The sequence below is a fragment of the Pteropus alecto genome, unplaced genomic scaffold (assembly GCF_000325575.1).
Source record: "Pteropus alecto unplaced genomic scaffold, ASM32557v1 scaffold76, whole genome shotgun sequence".
Classification (NCBI taxonomy): domain Eukaryota; kingdom Metazoa; phylum Chordata; class Mammalia; order Chiroptera; family Pteropodidae; genus Pteropus; species Pteropus alecto.
The window spans coordinates 29,459,793-29,482,436 of NW_006443138.1; the positions used below are offsets into that span (position 1 = coordinate 29,459,793).

Sequence of the window (22,644 nt, forward strand, 5' to 3'; positions counted from 1 at the left end):
TGTTGGTTTTCTATTCCTTGGCGGCAGCAGTATAAGTCTGTAAATAAAATATTTTTTCCAGTGCATGTATATGATGGTTTGATTTTTCTCCCTCCTTATCAATAGGCAAGTGAAAGACCAGAATAAGAAGGTAGCAAATCTGAAGCACAAGGAACAGGTGGAAAAGAAGAAGAGTGCACAGATGCTAGAGGAGGCTCGGCGAAGGGAGGACAATCTCAACGACAGCTCAGCACAGCTACAGGTTAGAACACAGGAGAACTGAAAGGATGGGGTGAAGAGCTTTGCATAATTGCATGTTGTTTTTCTCTTCATCTTGATCCTCTTTTTTCTCTTTCTAACCCTGCTTGCTGCCTCCCCCTCAGACCAGTTGTTTAGCAATAAAGGAATGGCTTTAAATAGAAAAGGCAAGTTTTATTCCACAGCTTTGTGAGGACATCTCAGCACAGGAGAAAGCTCATCTTGCTTCGAGTCAATCACAGTTATTTGGTAAGTTCATTGTCAGTTTAATGACTGCGTACTGTTGAGCTTTAGGGTGGTCATTGTAACTATTTGCCTTTTTCCTTCATTAAAGTGCATTGCTAATCTTGGGTTATGTCTGCATTTTAATTTTCAATTCTTCCTTCCCCCTGTTTTTCCCTTTGTTTTCTATTTTTCCTTCCCTCTTTCTTTCCTTCCTTTTTAAAAATTCAGTTTAGAGGGCATATTTCACAGTCATGCAGAATGTATAAACTATACTTTTTCGCTTCAATGGAGTGACAATTGATGTGTAAACCTAATTATTCACAGATTAAGTTAATCCAGATTCAATAACAGTAGTAGCGGTGGCCATATGATAAGTGCCAGTTAAGTGCCCAGTCCTTGAAACTAGGCCCTGGGCATTCACTGTTTCTAACCTTCACAGTGATCCAGTGGGGCAGATGATTTTATGCACAATTTACAGATGACGAAATAGACTTAGAAAATCAAATTACTTACGTAAATGCACACAGCTTTCTAAATGGCTCAGCCATCATTCTAATGGAAACTTCCTGGATCTCTAGCCTGTCAAAATGAAGTTTAAGTTTTAGAAAAGAATACCATAAACTTACCAGTAACCTCTGAAACTTCTGCTGAAACTAAGCCACTCACTGCCAGATTGTTTTTCTCTCATCACAACTTCTAACTGGGTATGATAGAGTGTTTATGCCACAATTGCACAATCGTGAAATCTTTACTGGAAAGATTTGGAGGAGTTAGTATCTGGTATGTCGAAGCATTTTAAGGCATTCAACATACTCATTTCAGACATTAAAATCTGAGTTAATCCCTGTTTTCATTCCTTTTTACATGACTTTTATTGATTTTAAAATACATACTCCTTATAGAAACAGTATAAATTTCCTTGAGAAACAGTATAAATTTCCTCAAACATACCAACTTTTGAAAAAGTAACATACCAATTTTCCCTCACCCTTGCCAGCAAGAATTTGACACTGTCAATTTTCTCTTCTTCCTCCTTTTTTTTTCAGTGCCAAATCTGATAAGTGGAAATATTTAATGTTTGCTTTAATTTATATTTCTCTGATTACCAGTGAGGCTGAGTATTTTTTCATATCTTAAATTTTTATTTATTTGGTAATTCAAATCTATTTTTATTCCATGGCGTTTTTTTCCCCCACACATGGATTTTCTGTTCAGTTTTTTCCCTATTTAGAGAACATATAAATATTTACCTATAAGTTTTTTAAATTTGTTCTAGGCTTTCATTTTCTACTTGTACTTTTTAAGTTAAATTGCTTCAGGCTATTTTGTGTGGTGATGGTCTTAGCTTTTCTTCATTGCTAACAGTTTTACTAGACTATAGGAAATTATTTCATTGCTCACAAATTTGAATTGGCATCTTTATATTCTATGAAATATTTTAATAGTTGGGCTGTTTCTAGAATTTCAGAACCTCTCTTGTTGAGAACTAGGATCACATTTTTTAATTGGTGAAAATATTTATTTTACGATAAGCCCTTCTTTATGTTAAATTCTTAACTGTTTCATTTGTCTTGTTTCTCCCTCCCCTCCTGCCATTTTAATGTTTTCTCCTACCAGTCTGTCTTTGTAAACGGAAAGGCGCCCTTTTAATCTTCTGTTAGTTGTTATGATAACACCAAAAGTGCTTTTGTATGTAATCTTTTATTTTTTTTATATAATCCAAGAGATAAGTAAGTTAAATTATTTATTTATATATTATATAGAGAGAAAATTAATTTAGAGTGAGTGAATGACTTTTCCAAGGTGCCTTGGTAAGTGGTAGATATTTAAGATTAAAGTACTGAAAAATGATAGCTGAAGGCCATATGCGCAATACATATGTATGTAATTCATTCAAATCTAGTAAAAAGAACACTGGACTACAAATAGGATACTTTGAATCAGATCTCAGTTCTTTTACTAACTATCTCTGCTACTTATTTCTTAACTGCCTTATTGCAAATGACAACCCAGTGGTAGTGAGTATCCCTAGCACCCCTGGATTTTGATGTCTAAATGTGATTCCCTACTGAAAGAAGCTGTCAGTTCTTGGAGAAATGGCTAATAGTAGAATCATGAGGGAGTAGAATAGTAGAAAAACAGTTGATTGAGGGTTTATATTTTTTTAAATTCTTCTTCTTGATTTTTTTGTGTTTTCAATTTCTGAATATAATTTGTGTCCATCTATTGATGTTTTCATGAAGTAGAGAAAATAAAGGGAAGGAATTATTTTAGTATTTTAATGTTTCTACTATAGGCATAATAATAATTCTGAGATTAAAATATATACTTTCTCATGTTAAAAAGAAATACTTTATACTTCATATTTTGATCTTTGATGAGTAATGAGTATTTAATCTTTATCAGATGCCACTTTGGCTTCCAAAAGTTAATTCTTCTTACTGTGTTAACAAACACACAGTGTGTTTTCTTTTGTTCGTAAGATTAAAACTTGGTTTAAACTGGAAGGTTCATTTTCACCCTTTGTTATTCGGTGACTGACACTTAATGATGTTAAGTTCATTAGTGGCTTCACTTTTTCTCGTAGAAGTTAGTTTGCCACAATGAGTCGTACCACTTTTTTATTTACCTTTCTTTATTGTGAAAAATAAAATTCTGTCTTTCTTTCTCTTTCTTTCACTTTCTTCCCCTTCCTTCCTTCCTTCCTTCCTTCCTTCCTTCCTTCCTTCCTTCCTTCCTTCCTTCCTTCCTTCCTTCCTTCTTCCCTTCCTCCCTTCCTCCCTCCTTTCCTCCCTTCCTTCCATCCTTTATTTCTCTTTCCCCACATATATGTGATAACCACACAGTATTAACATTGGTGATCTCCAATGCTATATATATATATAGCATTGGAGATCACCATCTATAGTTAGATTTCTTTCACCACATATTTGACCCCTTTTACCCCATCTACCTTCCTCCCACCCCTCCCCCCAACTCTCTGGTATAAAATACATTTTAAAAAGTACATAAAACACACAATGTAAATAATATATATATGTATATTCTTTCCCAGTCATTATTTCTTCCCTTCCTTCAGAGGAAATTATTATTGTGACTATTATTGTTCTTTTCTTTTCCTTATGACCTATGGCTATATTAAATAAAAAGTATAGTTTAGTTTTGCATATTTTTATTTTATGTAAATGCAATCGTATTTATTCTTTTGTGACTTCTTTTGTTCAATATCACGTGTGAGATTTATTCACGATAGTTGTGTGTAGCATTTGTACTTTTATTATCCTTGCTGTACTGTGGCTTTTTTTAGATTCAGAATTCCATATTTTATCTTGAAAGTGTTCTGAAAAGATAACTTTATTTCTTTCCAATTTTCCATTTTTTGAATACTTCAGATGGAACTAAAAGTATTCCTTTTTGGCAGAAAGTGAGTATGGAAACAAATTACTTTGCTCTTTGTTCTTGGCTCAACACATTAAAAGTGTTTTGAAGAGATTAAACAAATTTCTTACATATGAAATGAAAATGTTACCCCAAAATGGAGGGAATCTAGAGCTCCCATAGACTCTACACACTGCTTTTTTAAATCCTGGCCTCAGTTATTAATACTCTTTTTTAAGTTTTCACATTGCCAATCAGCTTTATTGTGTTTGTTATCTTCATGTTTTGGACACTTATTACCATGATCCATATTAATTAGTCTCAACCTTTTTGGTTTTAGAAGCCCCTTTATACTCTCAAAAATTATTAAAGTCCCCAAAGCGATATTTTATGTGGGTTGTAATTATTATATACATGTGCAGTTACTTATTGACCCTGTCCAACATTTAGCCATATCTGAAGATATATCTCCAACAATATAAAAACACATATGCACAAGATTATTTGCAATATTGGTGGTAATTGCAAAATATTGAAGACAACCTAATTGCCCATAGATAGGTGAGTGCTTTAATCTATGCTATATATACACACATTGGAGACTGGCAGCTTTTAAAAAGAATGAGGAAGATCTCTAATGAACTGATATGGAGTGATTTCCAGGACATTCTGTCAAGCGAGGAAAAAAAAGCACAAAAGACTATCCCATGTTACTCTTGTATAAGAAAGTGCAGACATATCTGATCTTTTTAAAAAAGAAAACAGGAAGGATCGTTTAGAAATTAAAGAGACCATTTATCTGTGGGAGTGTTTGGGAGAGAAGTGGAAAGAAGGGGGAAATGGGATTGGGGTAATAGGTTTGAGGAGAAAGTGACATTCTTTTAGCATAGTTCTTTGTACTCCTCTGACTTTTAGAACCTCAGTAATGTTTCGCATACCTTTCCTTCACAAGCTCAAAAACCAAAATAAAAAAAAACTAATCAAGATGTGGGGGAGAACCTAAAAAGGAACACAAATACTAACAAACAAGCCTATTTTATATATGAGTAGCATAACTGTCCTGAAAGGGGTGGGGAAGAAAGGAACTAACTAACTTAAGTAGCTTTTGATGACATTTTCTTGACTGAATACTGTAAAGCTAAGACAAAAAGAACTGTACATAAATGTTGTAATCTAGAAGTAAATGTGTTTCTCACAGAGGATAGGTTAGGCATTATGAAACCACATTATATGTAAATATACGTGTATATATGTGTATATATATGTATATATATACGTGTATATATATACATATACACACATACATATGCGTGTATATGTGTATACACGCATATACACATATACATATATATTCACATATATATATATGTATATATATATTTACACCCACACACACTAGAATTCGACAAATAATTATAGATAATGAGGGCTTAGATTTTCATTGTTTGAGAAAGAAGTTGCAAACAAAGTGGTAAGGCATAAATGAACCCTGTGGTGGTATACTGGTATCAGAGCTATGCACTTGTATTATTTAATTTACACAAAGATAATGATATGTATATATATGCATGGGGTTATTTTGTGTGCATATATTTCCTAACTCTGTCCATTAAGGAGACTTAGAAGCAGTAAGCATATTTAACACCCAGGTTTTGGTTTTATACACCTTTCTCCAATGAAATGAAGCAAGGTCTCTTAGAAAAGAGGTTGATTCCAGGGCTGGGGCAGGAAGATAAACAGTACGCCTGGACAGCCTTGTGGTTTCAGAGAGTAAGAATGTGTTCAACAAAAGGATCTCTCACAAGATTTTTTGGATCTTCCAATGTCTTCTTAGGTATATACATGGTTCTTTTAAGACTTGTTTATACAGTGGTTATTTAAAGTATTTCTAGCATGGTCCATACGTATTCACATTTAAACTCTTTCACAATCTCAGTTGATATTCATGAATATAGGACATGAATGATAAAAATGAGGCAAATATTGGGGATTATCATATTTTTCTATTATAGTGCCTCTTCTGTTCATATTCTACATTTAGTTTTGCCAAATTTTCTGTTTCCCTTACTCAAGAATTTAGCTTGGTATAGTTAAATTCAGTTCTGAGTTTTCATTAACATTTTCTGTAAGCCATATTTCACTCTAATTGGGTAAATCAGATTTCAGAATAATCTGTAGTTGTCTTCAGTAAAGTTATTGAGTGACTATTATGGAACTGTCACTGTGCAGAGTGCTGTGAAGATATAGAGATAAATAAAAAATGTTTTTTTCCTCTCCATGAACATTAGATATGCTCGTTATGACCTTTTTTGTGTATGTCAAAAGGTGTGTTACAGTGTAATTCATAGAGTAATTGCTATATGAGGAACTGAAATTAGGTAAGTCTTGGTAACAAGAGCCTCCAAAATAAACATTATATGGAAGCAATATCTTAGTTGATTTGACTGATGTGATTTTGGGATTAAAAGCTCTCCGTTGAAGCCTAGTCATCTTTTAAGGTTCAGATCAAACGCTCCCTCCTTTGTGAAGCCTGCCTAAATCCTCACAGTTGGAATTAATCACATCTCCTGTTGTAATTCCATTAGAGTTTTTTTCTGCTTTGATTTCAGGCCTTATTTTATCTTATTTTGTATTATATGCTAATGATTTTGTGTGTTGTTTTTCCCATGTACTTGAGTTTGGGAACCATGTCTTGGTACTTTGTACATAGTTGCTTTCTATAAAAATATTTATTGATTTCTCTTACCTCAGTAGATGTCAGGAACTCTTATTCACAAGCAGCTTAGCCTGGCCTTTGGATTCTCCCATCATTCAAACTTTTCAAGTACAGTTGACCCTTGAAAAATACAGGGGTTAAGGTGCTAACAACCCTGCCTGCCCCATGCAGTTGAATATTCCCATGTAATTCCTGACTCCTCAAAACCTTAACTACTAATAGCCTACTGTTGACCAAAAGACTTACCCATAAGGTAAACAGTTAACATGTATTTTGTATGTTATGTGTATGTTATATGTACTATATTCTCAAAATAAGTAAGCTAGAGAAAACAAAAAGTTATTAAAACCAAAAGGAAGAGAAAATACATTTACGGTATCGTGTGGTATTTATCAGTACTGTAAGTTTACAAGATGAATCATGTGTGCATTCATGACATACCTACCTTTTTTGTAGTTTTTTTGGGGGGTATTTCTAGGGTATGCAGTTTGTCTGCGAGTTTTTTCAAATTGTCACAGATCTTCAGAAAATTTTCAAATATATTTATTGGGAAAAATCTACATATAAGCGAACCCATGCAGCTCAAACTTACACTGTTCAAGGGTCACCTGTATTCCTACCCTCATTCTTAAGTGAGATACTACTGTAGCTACTCTGTTCTAGTCAAGCTGATAGTATTGATGTTCCTTAAATACAGTTTATGGTTTCCTAATCTATGCTTGTCTACTTAGGCAGAATCTTTTTCCTGTGGATTTTCAGTTTTACCACCTAAAGATTCTGGCTTAAAATTAACCTTCATTGACCAACTCTTCTCTTTTTTTATTGTTGTATTGATTGTTCCTCAGTGTGTATGTTTAATTATACTTTATTGTTTTACACTCTTCAATATATTGTTTTATAATTGCTCCTATGAGATTTAGTCATGTTTCTTTTCCCTTCTTGACTAGTGTATATGAGCCTTCGGTTAAGGGCTGTTTTTAAAATTTCTTTTTAGCCTTTCTTAAAAATATTTTGCATAGGATATTCATTAATTTCAGCTTTAGTTATTATTATAAATAATAAAAATGCAATTTAAAAATTTAGTTACAAATTTAGAAAACACTTTGTATGATGATATTACATTTAACATCCTAATATTTCTAAAATTTCATAGGTTACCCTTTAAAGGTCTCACATATTTAACAAAGGAAATGTCCTCTTCCATCACTCAGTTGAGAATGTTTACCTTATATATTTTTATTCTTCAATAACACTCACTTTGTCTTTTGACAAAACTACAAGTTTTAGTCATATTCTAATAAGGCAAGGTAGACAGAACTGGAAAGGGGGCTCATGTTAATAGTAACTTGGTGCTTTGTTTTTATTTGTAACAAAGTATCTTAATTTAACCTTGATGAGGGTACTGTCAGAGAGATTAATGGGACTGCTGAAAGAACAGTGGCTGTTGTGAGTCAGCTCTCCTGAGACCAACAGATATTGAGAATAAAGTTCAAAGAAAGTGAAAATAATAGAAAGAGATGGGGAAAGCAGATATATAGATATAGATATATTTTTTAGGCATATTCTCATCTTAGATGTAGAATTAGTGAAACATTTTGTTTTTCTTTCAAATTTAGTTTGATTTGCTTTATCTACCAAAAAAAGTTCTCTCATTTGGGTAAGAAATTTTTTTCCTTGGTTTTCACATTGGTCATGGGGATAATTAAGAAAACTTTTTTAAAAAATTAAGATTTTCTCGCATTTTTCTAAAAATAGTATGTGATGTGTCACATGCTAGATACCTCTTTATTAATGTTCTTGTTTTTGTAAAAATAAATTTTGTTCTTAACAGATCTTTGACCTATTTAAAGATTTAATCCTATACAATTTCTTTCTTTTTAATTACTTTTTTCTTGGCAAAACAGGATTTTATCTAGAATATGGGCATGAGTGGGTCTTCATGGTGTTCTCAACAAGGTATTAAATGGAGATAGGGTTACATTGGAAAAGGGTACATACAAATCAGTATCTCTTTTTACAACCCTGTGGATAGTTGCTGAAATTAACTTGAAAATTGTTTTCCTACAGGTGAAGCAATTACTCAAATTGTTGGCATGTGTGCGTGCAACTTTTCAAAGCTTTTAGCTCAAACTATGCCACTTTTTACCATTTAGAAAAAAAAGCAAAACAGATTTTAAAATTATTTTTAAAACTCTGCAGTGTTTGAAATGTACTTTATCCTTTTCCCTCTGGCCAAAATTCAGGTCCATTTGATAGCCAATTCAATTTACCGAAAGAATGTTTATTGATAGTATTATATTAATGTAGCCTGCTAAGCCATTCCTGGAGTTAACTTTGGCTCTATTCTCTGGGAACTTTGGCTACATCCTTTGAGCCTATTATAAAAATGCTCACCATAAAATGATGAGTGGTTAAAGTTACGTTTGGCACTAACATTTCTTATAAGTAAGTACTGTGTTCTCACCCCAGTGAAATGAATGGTTTAATCCTTTCCTTTGTGTTATTGTGGAAACTCCTCCTTTGCATTTGGAATATAAAGTCCACAATAAGAATCTTTTTATTTTTAAGAGAGAGCGGAAGCAGACATACATATAGCACCTTTGCCAAGACCTCAGATGCAAGAGTCAATCTCTTATGGACCACATCAGCTGTTTATTATTTTAAATAAAATATTATCTTTGGGATTTTTGTAAAGACTTTGAAAATTTACGCTAGTTCTTTTTATAAGCATGCTGATAGAGAAGACATGTCCTAAAATTAGGGTAAACCCCATGACCTTGCCCAAGTTTCTGATAATCAGTTACCAGAATTTTCAAGATGAAAACTTGGCCAGTATATATGGGATTTTTGTACTAGATGCTCTGTAAAAGTTATTTACATAAAGCATCATTTTATATAGATATGTTTCTGTTTCTTTAATGAAATGCCTCTGCTTTTGTTTTGACTTTGATTTTTAACAATTGAGTTTATATCAGAGTTCTGCTGTAACTGGGGAAGATATTTGAGGGACTTTAAAGAGAAGGGAGGAAAAATATCTTTAAATTTTAATCCAAAGCATTTCCTTAAAAACTAGTTGGTATGTAACCAAATTCTGTCTCTGTGTTAGGCTAGCCTTCTTTACTTAAAATCGACTGCATCAATGCATCTGGCTTCAATTTTTTTTCCCACTAAACATCTGAGCAGTTAGTAATTGAATTCTGACATGTTGGATGATTTTAATGAAATCTTCTGCATGTGTATGTATGCTTGGGGGATGAGGAAAAAGGAGAAAGAATAAGCAGTGGGGTTGAGGGTAATAAAGAATTACTGTCTCTTTACATTAAGGAGAACGGATAGCAGTTAACATTAATATCTTTCAGAACATGTTAAAGTCTTTCCAGTAAGTGGTGTTTACTCCAAAGGAAGCAGCTCTTAATATTAACCCAAATAAATGACCTCTATAACCATGGGAGACTCAGAGTTGAGAAAGGGATGAGTCAATGTGGGAGGCTCTGTTATCTTGGATAATCTATGAGAAATCTGCAATGACCTTCCTTCAACTGCTGAAAAAAGGAGAAGCTCAATAAGATCTGCCATTACCAAGTGATTTCTTTTTATGTTACTATATTTTTGAGCCCTTTTTCTTTTAATTTTGAGGGGGAGTGTTCGAAGAGAAGAATAATTTTTAATTGCTGGATTTTTTTCCTTTTTTATTTTGCTTTTGCTTTCTTTATTGAATGTTTAATTTGAAAGAAAGGCACTGTAGCCTGGAGTCTTACAGCTGCAGTATTATATAGCTTGATGTTCACAGAACCAATTTCAGGAAGCAAAGTTCAGAGGAGTATATTAGGGAAATAGTAGTATGGGATTTGCTAAAGGGACCAGTCTTCTTGTTAATTTGCCTGAGAGAAATTGCAGTTACAGCTGTCATGGCTTTTGCCTCGATTTCGTTTGAATATAGTCTTATTATTTAAGGATTTGAGGAATTCTTCGGTAGCTTCCTATTCCTCTCTCTCACCCTCTGCCATCCCCCCAGAACTAGTCACACAAACCTTCTGTTCTGAACCCTATCCTTTGCGAACGAAGTAGTTTTATTTGACCTCAGTTAATAAGGATAATTGGCATAATAAGTAGGCTTCGGTACCTAATTCAGTGGTAGGAAAAACTTGTGTGTTTTGATGAGTGCAGATGTAATTTATAACAGTTGAAGTAGAATTCTAAAGATATTACCTTTAAATGATTTAATTACTGGATGATCTCGATTTAAATTAATGAACTATTTAAAATGGTAAAGCATGTTCCTCTGCTGTCACCAGAGAGCTATTAAATGAGTTTTCCGTGACACAGAGTAATGTCTAAATTTTGAGTTGCCTAATTTGGTTAAACAGTGAAATATCTAAGTTAGAGCAGGTAAATGAAATTGAAGTCTCTCTCTTTACTTAGTCCTCCCCTCCTCCCCCTCTAGGCAGTTTACTGCTTTTCTTCCAGATGATGAGTGCTAGAAAATTAACTCCAAACAGTATAAATTCCTCTTTGTAGTTTTAAATTAGACTCTTGTTTTTGGCTAAATTTTGTGATCTCTCCCTCCCCTGTTTACCTTAAGAGTAGAATCAACTATAATGAAAATTCATGAGGGAACAGGAGTTTAAAGAGGGTCTTTACTTTGTAGGGGCTGATAAGACTGAATATTTCATTCTTATATTTTCTTAAAAAATGGGTCGATTCCAAAAAGAAAAGAACTTCACTAAAATGTGAGGACTAAACTTATTAGTAAACCTCTATTATATAGCTTTTTAAAACATTTGCCAAATAATTTTTTTTGTTGAACTTTAATTGATTGGCATATCATTGAGCATTCTTATCATTGGCATAATGTTGAGGTATTAATGAATTAAGTTGGGTTACTCTAATTTTTACCATAGTTGTAAGAAAACATTTCTCATTAGAATTCAATCCAAATGCAAATTTTATTCTGAATAATTCCTGACAGAATGCATATTTTGATGAACTCATATCCAATGATATGCCGATCCATATCTCAATTTTGTGAAGTCTCCTTAATATCTGCCTTTTACATTTTAGGAATGTTTGGGTTCCATCATAATGTAATGTCATTGGGTTCCATTTTAGTATAATTTCGTTACAAAAGCTGTGTCTTTGCAGTAAAGCCTTGTTATGCTAACAGATATTTTTCTCTCAGAAGCAATTTTGGTAATCACTGCTTTCATTCTTCATTGCTTCATTGGTAATCCAGTTTTCTTGTACTGGAGCTGCACCCTTGAGTACTATGATAACTGTATTCCAAGATGGCCCCAAATCGCCCTTACTTTCTGGTATTCATTCTCCCTTGTGTAGTCCTTTCCCACACTGTGTCAGGATTAGTCCGGTGAACAACAAAATGTCAGAAGTGATGGTATGTGACTTCTGAAACTAGACGATAAAAGACATTGATGCTTCTGCCTTGTTCTCTTGGATCACTTGCTCTGAGGAAAGCCAGGCGACATGTCATAATGAGACTCAAGCAGCCTTGTGGAGAGGAACAGAGGCTCCTCGCCAATAGCTATCACCAACTTGCCAACCATGTAAGTAGAAGCAGAGGACTGAATCCTGGTTGACATCTTGACTATAACTTTATGAGAGACCCTGGAACCAGAACTGTTTGGCTAAGCTGCTTTTGAGTTTCTGAGCCACAGAAACTGTGTGAGATAAAAAATATTCACTGTTGTTTTAAGCTGCTAAGTTTTGAAGTAACTTGTTATATAACAACAAACAACTAATACAGGCACTTTATATCCTAGGTAATAAAGTATTCTGCCATAGGCTTGAATATTTTTTCTCTTGAAATCCACAATTTGGTTTTCTCTGTTGGCAGAAGGGTACGTGCTTTTGAATTTGTTTTATTAATGTTATCACCACAGTAATTTTCAGCGCTAAGGATTGTTAGAGTTTTTGGCAATTTGCCATAAGGATCCTCACCTATGTAATTCGTATTCATGTGCTAATAGGCTATATGAGCTAAGAAAAGTTATGATTTTATATAAAACATGATGTGTTGTATAACTTTTATGAATACATTTCATATGTAAAAACTGTTTTAGCTGTTGTATTGTTGTCCAGTAGTAATGAGAACATGTATATAATTTTGAATTTTCTAATAGCTTCATAAACTGAAAGGAAACAGGTCACATTTATTTTAACAATGTATTTTGTAATCTAGTGTATCTGAAATGTTACCATTTCAATAGTCAATGTGAAGATTATTAATGAAATATTTTACTTTTATGTATGTATGGTACTAAGTCTCAATTTGGACTAGCCACATTTTAAGTGCTCAGAAGCCACAGAGCCATATGTGGCTAGTGGCTATTGTATTGGACAGCACAAAATAATTTATTTTACTGAAGAAGTTTAGAAGACATTATTCCTAGCTAACAGCAAATCAACAATGCACGTAAATAACAGGAATGATTTAGTCTGTATCTACATTTGGTTCCAGTAAGTCATCCTTCTGTTTTCTAAATGCCCCAGATCCTTCAAACCTGTAGATTATCCTAGAGATAGAAGGTATTGGAATATTAGAGGTTCTGTATAGATTTCTGTAGGATTACAGGCTCCTAATGATATGACTGCCTCATGGTTTAATTCGAAGACTGGTGTACGTGGACTTTTTTGAAAGAGAAAGTATAGTTGACGCTGAAACACATTCAGGGCCTTAGGCTATACCTGGTGTAATCACTGTCACTTTTTGAGTCACCAAGAAGCACTTCTTTGGGGTTTCAGCACATCCCCTTACTTCCTTGAGTCTGGGCCTGAGAGCAGAAGAATACTAAGTCTATTTGTGTTTCACAGTTTCTGAAGTCCAATAGTTTACTCAACTGACATTTTGTTGGCTCACACATATTCAGAGAAGCAGTGATAACTGTCATTTCTACTCAAAGTTCAGACATTGAACAATTATTTTTCTCTTCCTTCAAACCAAAATACACCATTAAGTATATTAGAAATGAACAGTTTTGTCACTAGAATTCTGTGTCAAATTTTACCACCAAAATCTCATTACTATTTTGTAAATAAGAAGGAAAACAAAGGAAACTATTCGAACAGAAAAGGGGACAGGGGACAATTTCAAAAGTCCATGGCTTGGTATGTATCTCAGACACCTGTTATTGGGATAGTTAAGCTTAGGTATCTTTAGAATCTTCAGAATAATAGCAGAACTTACTGCAATATGTCGTCCGTTTAAAAAAATATTATTTGGACTATTCCATGGTTACCTAAAGACTGGAAAGGAATTTTTTATGATAATTTTGACTCATTCGTGCAAATTACTGGCATGATGAAATTCACAGGATCTTTGAATAAAAAAACTGACAAGCACAATCACTTAAAATTCATATATTTTTTTCTCTTAAACTTTTTTTTTTGCAATTAGTGCTGTCTTAAGATATATTTGCCCATAGTTAATCCATATATTTAGAGTATCAGCATCTGAATTAGTTACCACATTTGTAACTATTTCCAGAAGTCCTTTATATTCTTGTTAATTTATTTGCAGTGTTTTAACATTTTTAAATCTGATTTTGACTTTAAACAGTACATATTTATGTTATATACAAAGTGAAATACTGTTTGGCTTATAATAAATAATAATAGTCTTTTATCTCATTCTGATCTAACCTTGATTCCTGCTTTCCTAAGACAACCACTTTCACCTCTTTTAGTTGTTACTTCTGCTGTATACTTCCACCTTTTCAACTCACATTCTTATATCGTTTTATTATATTTTTCTTATTCGACAATAGTTAGCTATTAACATACTATGAATGGTGAAGAATTAGCTTTTTTACACAAGCCACCACACACGTCCCTCTTTCCATCTTTCCAACATAGTAATATCAAGTTTTACATTATTGTGTCTAAGGCACATAGTATATATTATAATTACATTTCCTTTATTGTACATTTAGTTTTTCTTGGTGGTAATAATCTCTTTGGGTTTTCGTTTGTTTTATTAATTATTTATATATATGTCACTAGTTTATTCCCAACGTCCTTTCTCAAACTATAACATTCCTCCCAATGTTCCTATTGTAAAATACGTTATTCCTTATTAATTAACCCTGGTAATCTATACATCCACTTTTTTTTTTTCTTGTAATATTTTCCCTTGAGTTTCTAGTCTCTGCTCCAAACTATACTTTTTCTCTAGGTTGGTTGCCACTCTCGAGGTTCCCTTTGCCACTCACTTGTGGTAGATCTCCTTCTTTCATGACACCATGTCTTCTTCTTTCTAGGTTTATTTTTTCATTGTGGTAGAGCACATCTCTAGTAGCTTTCTGAGTGTGTAATGCGATGTATATTTTTTCAGACTTTGCATTCTACCCTCACATTTGATTGATAGTTTGGATATAGAATTCTAGATCAGAAATCATCTTTCCCTCAAAGTTCTGAAAATATTACCTCAGCCGTCTTCTAGTTTTCTGTGTTGCCCTTAAAAATTCCAATGCTTTCCAATTTTTTATTCTTTGTGGACGATCACTTTGGGCTTTTTTAAAATTTAAAAAAAAAAAAAAATTCTAGTATTCTAAACAAAAAAAAAGAGTATATGTAATCTAAATACAGAAAGATGCATTTAATCTTTATTGAAAGAGTGAGGACAAGAAAGAATAATTATAAATATGACCTAACAGTATGATTAAGACTTCAGTGTTAGTAGAACTAGAAGATTCTGTTTATTTCTGGCACTGGCTCAATATTTTATTAAAATGAAGTAGATTCAAGGTGGTTTACCTTAGCAGATATCAGTTAAGATTCCAAAAAATGAAACTGGAGCCAAATTTTACATACTAGATGGATTAAATAGTTATAGACTTTGTCGATTAAGGTGATGAGGGTATTTGTTATCTTCATTTTCTTGTTACTGCCCTGGTTTAATATAGTTTCCTTAGAGCAGGTTGTTCCACATTTAGTTTTACATTGAGATATAATACAACTTATAATAAAGATCTCATAAATATCATTTAACAGTTCTCTCTTTCTTTTTATTTGTGGTTTTACTCAGCTTTTCTTTTTTTTGTTCTTTGTCCTTATTGTAGAGAAAGATTTTAAACCAGCCTCTGCCATTAAATACAGAGAATTTTTCTTGAGTCAGTGGCCTTGCACACTGAGTTAATCTGGTAGACTTTGGTTTTACCACTGATTTTGAAGATACTTTCAGTATGAAAACCTACACTGATCATCCACATTATGACAAATTACTAATCATCCTCTCTTTAAAAAAAAATTAATTATTTATAAAGCCACAGAGCTGTTTTTTGGCCCATGCAGAAGTACAAGTAAACTTGTTTGCTTGAAATTGGGAGGTTATTTGGAATAACTTTTTCAACCTGAATTTAGGTTGAAGCTTCTCAGGAAATTTCCAAAAGCCAATTGAAGAGTGAAGGACATGATAGACTAGACAATAACTTAGTGCTGAGTTACTCACAATGGGAAACATTAGTGTTTCTTTTTGCTTAGAGCAAGGTGTAAATCAGAATCCCATGTTACTACAAATGTAATTATTTTTGAGAGGACTGAATGAACTATGAACTGATCATTGTGTTAATCGCTTTCCTCAGAATCCTTCTGTTACATTTCATTTTCTTTGACTCAAGCTACCTGGGACTTTGATTTTACTGGCATCATTCCTTCTCTCTGCTTGGTGTTGTTTTAGAAACCCTCATTGTACTCTGCTGTCCATGGCAAGCAAACTGGGAACATTAAGATCTCAACAAAGAAAAAAAAATCTCAACAAAAATCATTTTCTGATATAGCTAAACTGCTTTGCAGAAAAGAGAACCTTACTTATGTGACTAAATCATAATATTATAACATTGTCTCTGAGAAGAATGACAGCTTTTTTTTAAATGAACATAACATACATCACTGAAATGTAAATATTTTTTTCTAAATCTCATTTGCTTTTAAATTGAGAAAAATTAGAGGGAGCAAAAGATTTATCAACTTTTTGTTAGGAAGGATGTTATAATAAATGCCACTCCTTCAAAGCTGGAAGAAAAGTCTGACATTTCAAAATCTGACAGATTTTAAGTTCTAGATTTCTGAAAATAGGGTTGCAAAAGGACTTTCCTGTACCTTGCACTTAAAAAAGTGAACTAAATATAGTTAAATGAGAGTTGCATAGATATAAGCCAAAATCCTTTGATATCTTGTTGATTGGAGTATTCTGAAAGTTACAGAATGGTTTGGCAATCTTGTTCTTTTGTTTCAGATGTTAATAAAGGCAGCACTTTATTCTTAACATTCTGGTTCTATAAAAATATAAAAAGGAAGTTCTTATAATAAGCTGATAAATTCAGTTCTTCATCCTACTTGAACACTGCTTCATTTATCCTACTTATTCTAACATCTCCAGTCTTACATGATCTTGCAGTCCTGTAGGATTTTGTCTTGCTGATAGAAATTCATATTCACCTTCTCAAAATTTATGTTTTAAACTTGTGTAGAGTTACCAGGGCAGTGTAATTTGGTTGGCTAACTAAATTACTCTTCTTTAGCCAGACCAGTCATTTATATCAGTTTTCTCATATAAGATTGAGAGAAAACTTTGCTTTCTTGAATTTGTTAGGAAAAAGTTCTTTTTCATTTCTTTTTAAAAATTTATTTGCCAGTAATTGTCTATATGAAGAATGTAATCTGAAAGACCATGTTGTTTACTTAACTTTTTTATCTTGACTTAACTTTGCAGGGAAAAAGAATGTTTTGGCATTGAGTCTTATTACTTGGGCTTCATCTAAGCTGTCTTTAAGCTAACAGAGTGTAGTTCTATAACAGCTTTGTGTTTCTGAATAATCAAGCTCTTGCTACCTATGCTGCCTAACACAAACAATTTTATTCTCTCTGTTGTGGAAAACAAGTCTATCACACGTTTCTCTTGTTTCACTAACTTGACCATTTCCTCTTAGTATTATTCTTACTCAACTTCCTTTACTTCTTTCTTCTATTATGATATCTTTTTGGCCTGGATTTACTTCTGAAGGGGAGAAATTTAATAAGCAGATACCCTTTTGTTGATAAATAGGCTCTCCTTGGGTTAACTAATTAGTCTACTTCACCGAGTCTTCCATCGTTTTCCAGGACAGTCTCCGTAAGAAGGATGACAGAATTGAAGAGCTGGAAGAAGCACTAAGAGAAAGTGTACAGATAACTGCAGAGCGAGAAATGGTGCTAGCACAAGAGGAATCAGCCAGGACCAATGCTGAAAAACAGGTCTGCAATTTTATACAGTTACTGGCAATGCTGCTGGTTAAACAGAAGGTAAAACCCAATCAGTATAGTTTAGGCAAACTATATGTAAGGTATGTATATATGGTTTCAAAAACATTCATCAAGTATAAGATATTTAGACTTAAATAAGAATTGAAATATAGTTGACTAATGTTAATGCAGAGGTCTCTGCATTAATAATTTGGGACTGATTTCATATTTGTGTAGTATATGCTCATATCTGATGAAGTGAAATGGCACAAACCCTGCCTTTAAATCAAATGGAAAACCACAAGCATTTCTGAGTCAAAGATATTGATTTAAAATAGCAAGTAGTTTATTTCTTTTATTCTCTGGCTTGTTCAAAAGAGCAGTTAAAGTAATAACAAGTTAAGGTTAATAGCAAGTATGAAAGATATAGTATCATTACACTTGAGAGTCCCAGATCAACATGTCTCTTGAGGTGACTTGTTAAAGAGTTCTATTGCTATTTGTTTTATATATTTTTCTAAATCTTTTTAGATCCTCATTTCCTCACTTTTAACTTTTTATTAGGAAGAATAACTAAAGATGGGACATGTGAATGGAAGAAATAGTTTTAACCAGTGAAGACTCTAATTTCAATTCCCATTATGAGTGTGTGATTGGAGGTTTTGAATCTTCCTCACATAGAGACCAATGACATTTAATTTTTCAGTGATAAATTCCTTTCCATTTTTTAGTTGAAGAAATAGAAATGTTAAATAGGTAAAAAGAGTTCAGTGAGAGGGTAACATGAGTCTTTTGGGGAACCTCCTTGATCAGACCACCAGTGCTCTTGTGAGTTAAAGTAGTTGCATAACAAGGAAGAAGGGTCCATTCGGAGCAGATATATTATAGTACGTACCACAAGGGAGTCCCTTCATAACTTGTTAGATATGGGACTATAGTTTCTTTAGTGTCAAGTAAAGAAAGACAGACCGACATTTATTAGCAAAGCTGAAAAAAAATTGATCTTTTTGCACAATAAGTGTCTTCCAGTGCCCTGTTCTTAGATAAATGCCTTAGTTTACTTTCTATTTGAATATTTCCTAATGTACAGTTGAATAGAGCTTGGATAGTGGAGCTGCAGAGAAGGGATGGTGACAGCCATTGTTCTAGGATGAGGAGGGGATCTTCTTTTAGCTCGATTTTACTTTTTTTTTTTACATTCTTTACTTTCGAAATGTCACCCATTTTTTTCTTCCTGTAAAGATTCCTTTCTGCTTTGGGATTATTATTTTGTTACAAGTCGTACATATCAGAGATTGTGTAAAAATTTTGGCAATTAATGATAGATCGTGTCATTTTGGACTATAGACTGCTGTTATGTGTTCTTTTTAAAACTATTGTTGGGTGAACTGTTTAAAATTAGATTTTTCACAAATTACTTATTTATAATTAATAGATGTTTTTAGGTCAGTTTTTTAGTTTACAGAAAACTTGAGCAGAAAGTACAGAAAGTTTTCATATACTCTTTCCTCTACCTCAGTTTTCCCTATTATTAACGTCTTGCATTGGTATGATGCATTTGTTAAAATTAATGAGCTAATATTGATACATTATTAACTAGTTCATAGTTTAATTTGGTTCACTCTTCCAGTTGTATAGTTCCATGGGTTTTGCCAAATGTGTAATGTCATGTATTCACTATTATAATATCATACAGAATAGTTTCACTGCTCTCAAAGTCAGCTGTGCTCCACCTGTTCATTCCTCCCCCACCTCCCCAGTCCCTGATCATTTTCCTGTCTCTCTAGTTTTGCCTTTTCCACAATGTCATATAATTGGAATCGTACTGCAGTATGTAGCCTTGTCACACCAGCCTTTTTTCATTTAGCCTCTGCATTTAAGATTCTTCCATGTGTTTTTTTGTGGTCTGAGAACTCATTTGGTTTTGTCTCTGAATGATATTTCACTGTACGGATGTGTCAGTTTGCTTATTCCTTTACCTATTGAAGAATATCTTGATTGCTTCCAATTTTTGGTGATTATGAATAAAGTGTATATTAACATTCATGTGCAGGTTTTTGTATGGACATAAATTTTCAACTCATTTAGGTAAATACCTGAGAATGTGATTTCTAGATTGTATGGTAAGACTATACTTAGCTTTGAAAGGAACTGAAACTGTCTTCTAAAGTGGCTATGAATAATTTGCTTTTCATTACATGCTTTTTTTTTCTCTTTTTTCTGCCATTCTGTTACTCACTGCCTAGCTGAAGCTGTTGAATGAAATGTTTCATGACACCAGTCATTTGGGCTTTAACTTGTTTAAGGTATGAAGGAACCACTTTTGTGTTTATACTTCAGAGGCTGTATAACCTTCATTCATTGTCTCTTCCTGCTCTCATCTTCCTTTCTAATTTTTATCTTTTTGCGTCTTTTAACTCCACTGTTAATTTTACTTATATGTATTAATTGTACGTGCAAATATTCGTTTGAAATATCTTAAATGGATGAAGTTTTTTTGGGCTAGGGACATTATTCTTATTTTATTTCTCAGATCCAAAATGTATCTGTCTCTTGCCTAAATTTAGCCTCTGAGAAGAAATTACACCCTCGCACAGAAAGAGTATGTCTTCATCTCTTGATTTCTCAAAGAGCAAAGTAAAATTGTTTAAGAACCATATCTCTCATTAAAGTAAAATACAGAACCTTTTAAAGTGTGAACAGGGAAAAACTCTCAAAGGAAAATGTTTCTTGGTGCCTTTCTTATATTCTTTATAACAACAGTACACAACCTTTTTGGCACCAGGGACCAGTGCTCCTATGAGAATCTAATAATGCCTGATGATCTGAGGTGGAGCTGAGGCGGTGACACTAGCGCTGGAAAGTGGCTACAAATACACATGAAACTAGCTCTCCAGCTACTCACCTCCTGCTGTGCGACCTGGTTCCTAACAGGCCACAGATGGGTACCGGTCCATGGCCCGGGCGGTTGGGGACTCCTGCTTTACAGTATCCCTTGTACAGTTTCTTTGTTCCTAATATGTGCTGCTCTATATTGAGCCCATGCCCCAAATTTGGAGAAGTTGTATAATGATACAATGAAGGAAGATATCTTCTAACTTGTGTTGCCAAATGGAGAGATGAAAGGGAATAATCCTATGGGGAAACCCAGGAGTTCCTTTCCACATGGATTTTCTTCTGAAACCTCTCTGCTTAGGTTTTGGCAGGTTTTGTGTTTTGTTGAGTGTAAAAGTTCCTTTTCTTAAAGTGAGCATAGAGTAAAAATGTGTTCTCTTAAACAAGTCTCAGAATTGCCAGGAAGTAGGGAACAATATCCTTATTTCGGCAGTGCTGCTAGGAACTTAAAATTTTAGAAATGCCTTTATTTTGCACTTGAAAAGAAAGTCTTCTTAAATATCTTTAAATATCTTTTAAGTATCTTCGCTGGTATATTTTGAGAATAAATTTATTTTTTGAGGGAGTTATTTGCAAATAGATTGCTAACTAAAGGTTTGAAAAATGCCTTTAAAGTAATAAAACTTTATCTTGTGGCTCAGTTCTGCACAGGAGTTCTAATTTTTATTTTAAATGCTCATTTTTATAGTGATACTCATTTTCTTCAAATTGCCATTTTGACATTATTTGGCTTATCTGTTAAGTGTAAATTCTTGACCTAGAAGATCATAAGGTTTTACCAATGATTTGCTAGATAGTTATTGATTAATGAGCATTTTTTAGGATTATACTTTTTTATTTAGGTTTTTAAACTTTTTATTTGCATATTAAAAATTGTGCAATCCAATGATTAAAATGATTTGAGTAACCAAAAAAAGCACTTTTGATTAAACTGCATTTTACAGCCTGCGGGACACCTTGGACCAGCTTGGTTTTTACCTTAGTTTTTGCTATTTTCCTACCCAGCTTTTGCCTTTAGCATATGTTCTTTTCCTTCCCTGCCAGCCAGACACGCATATGGGAGTGGCCTTCGCTGTGATCCTATAATGTGAAAATGGGCAGCACAGTCTGTTAAACTCGATCTAACTTCTTTGCATCTTACAAAGTTAAATAGCTAAAAGAAGTAAAACGAGAAGGCAATGCTTGTGGAATGTGCGGTGCATATTGGTAACACACACCTTGTTGTGATTAACCTGCTTGCTTCTTCTATTTGACTGTTTCTTTTGAGGACAGAGGATTTTAAATCTGTGATATCGTAATTTTAATTATGCTGATTCTTCCATTCCAAGAACACAGAATATCTCTCCTGTGTTTCTATCTTCCTTTTGACTCAGTCACATTTCTCAATCTCAGTCATATCTGGTTTGTCAGATGCGGTTGCATAGGAAGCAGAACTAGACATATGAGCGAGTGGAGTTTGCTCTGTGTAGTGGCCACTGCCAGGTTTTCCACTTTTTTAATTCTTAAAAATTTATTAAATCCTCTATTGGCCGCAGACCTACCTAGTCAATTACACAGCAGTTATCACCATGATAACCAAGTACTTTTCTAAATAGAACAGTTACCACTGCTGCAGCAGCACTGGTAGCTAGGTGGCCTATAGAATGTGTGGTAATAGAACTATAGTTGTGCTCCCCAATCCTCCCCATTGCCTTCTTACTTTTAGCTATTCTGAGGGGACAATTTATTCTTTGGTTTTATAAACATAGTCCTGTACTGATCTGGAAATTTTTAGTAAGTTTTATTTCCCTCATTTTTAATTAAATGGCAGTAATGCTCAGAAAATAAAATGATACTTTGATTTATACTATATTTTTCTTAATCTTATTTTTATTTTTATTTTATTTTTCATTTATTTATTTTTATTATGGTGACATTGGTTAATGAAATCCAGTAAGTTTCAGGTGTACAATTCAAAA

General features: G+C 33.4%; 1 protein-coding gene across 1 annotated transcript in view; it reads left to right on the forward strand.

The window, feature by feature from the left end:
- Positions 1-22,644, forward strand: part of ERC1 (ELKS/RAB6-interacting/CAST family member 1) — a 480,046-nt gene that overhangs the window by 218,675 nt on the left and 238,727 nt on the right. The window contains exons 13-14 of the mRNA XM_015598545.2: positions 106-241; positions 17,672-17,803. Of these exons, the coding sequence (XP_015454031.1) occupies positions 106-241; positions 17,672-17,803 (268 nt within the window). The remainder of the gene's footprint in view (positions 1-105; positions 242-17,671; positions 17,804-22,644) is intronic.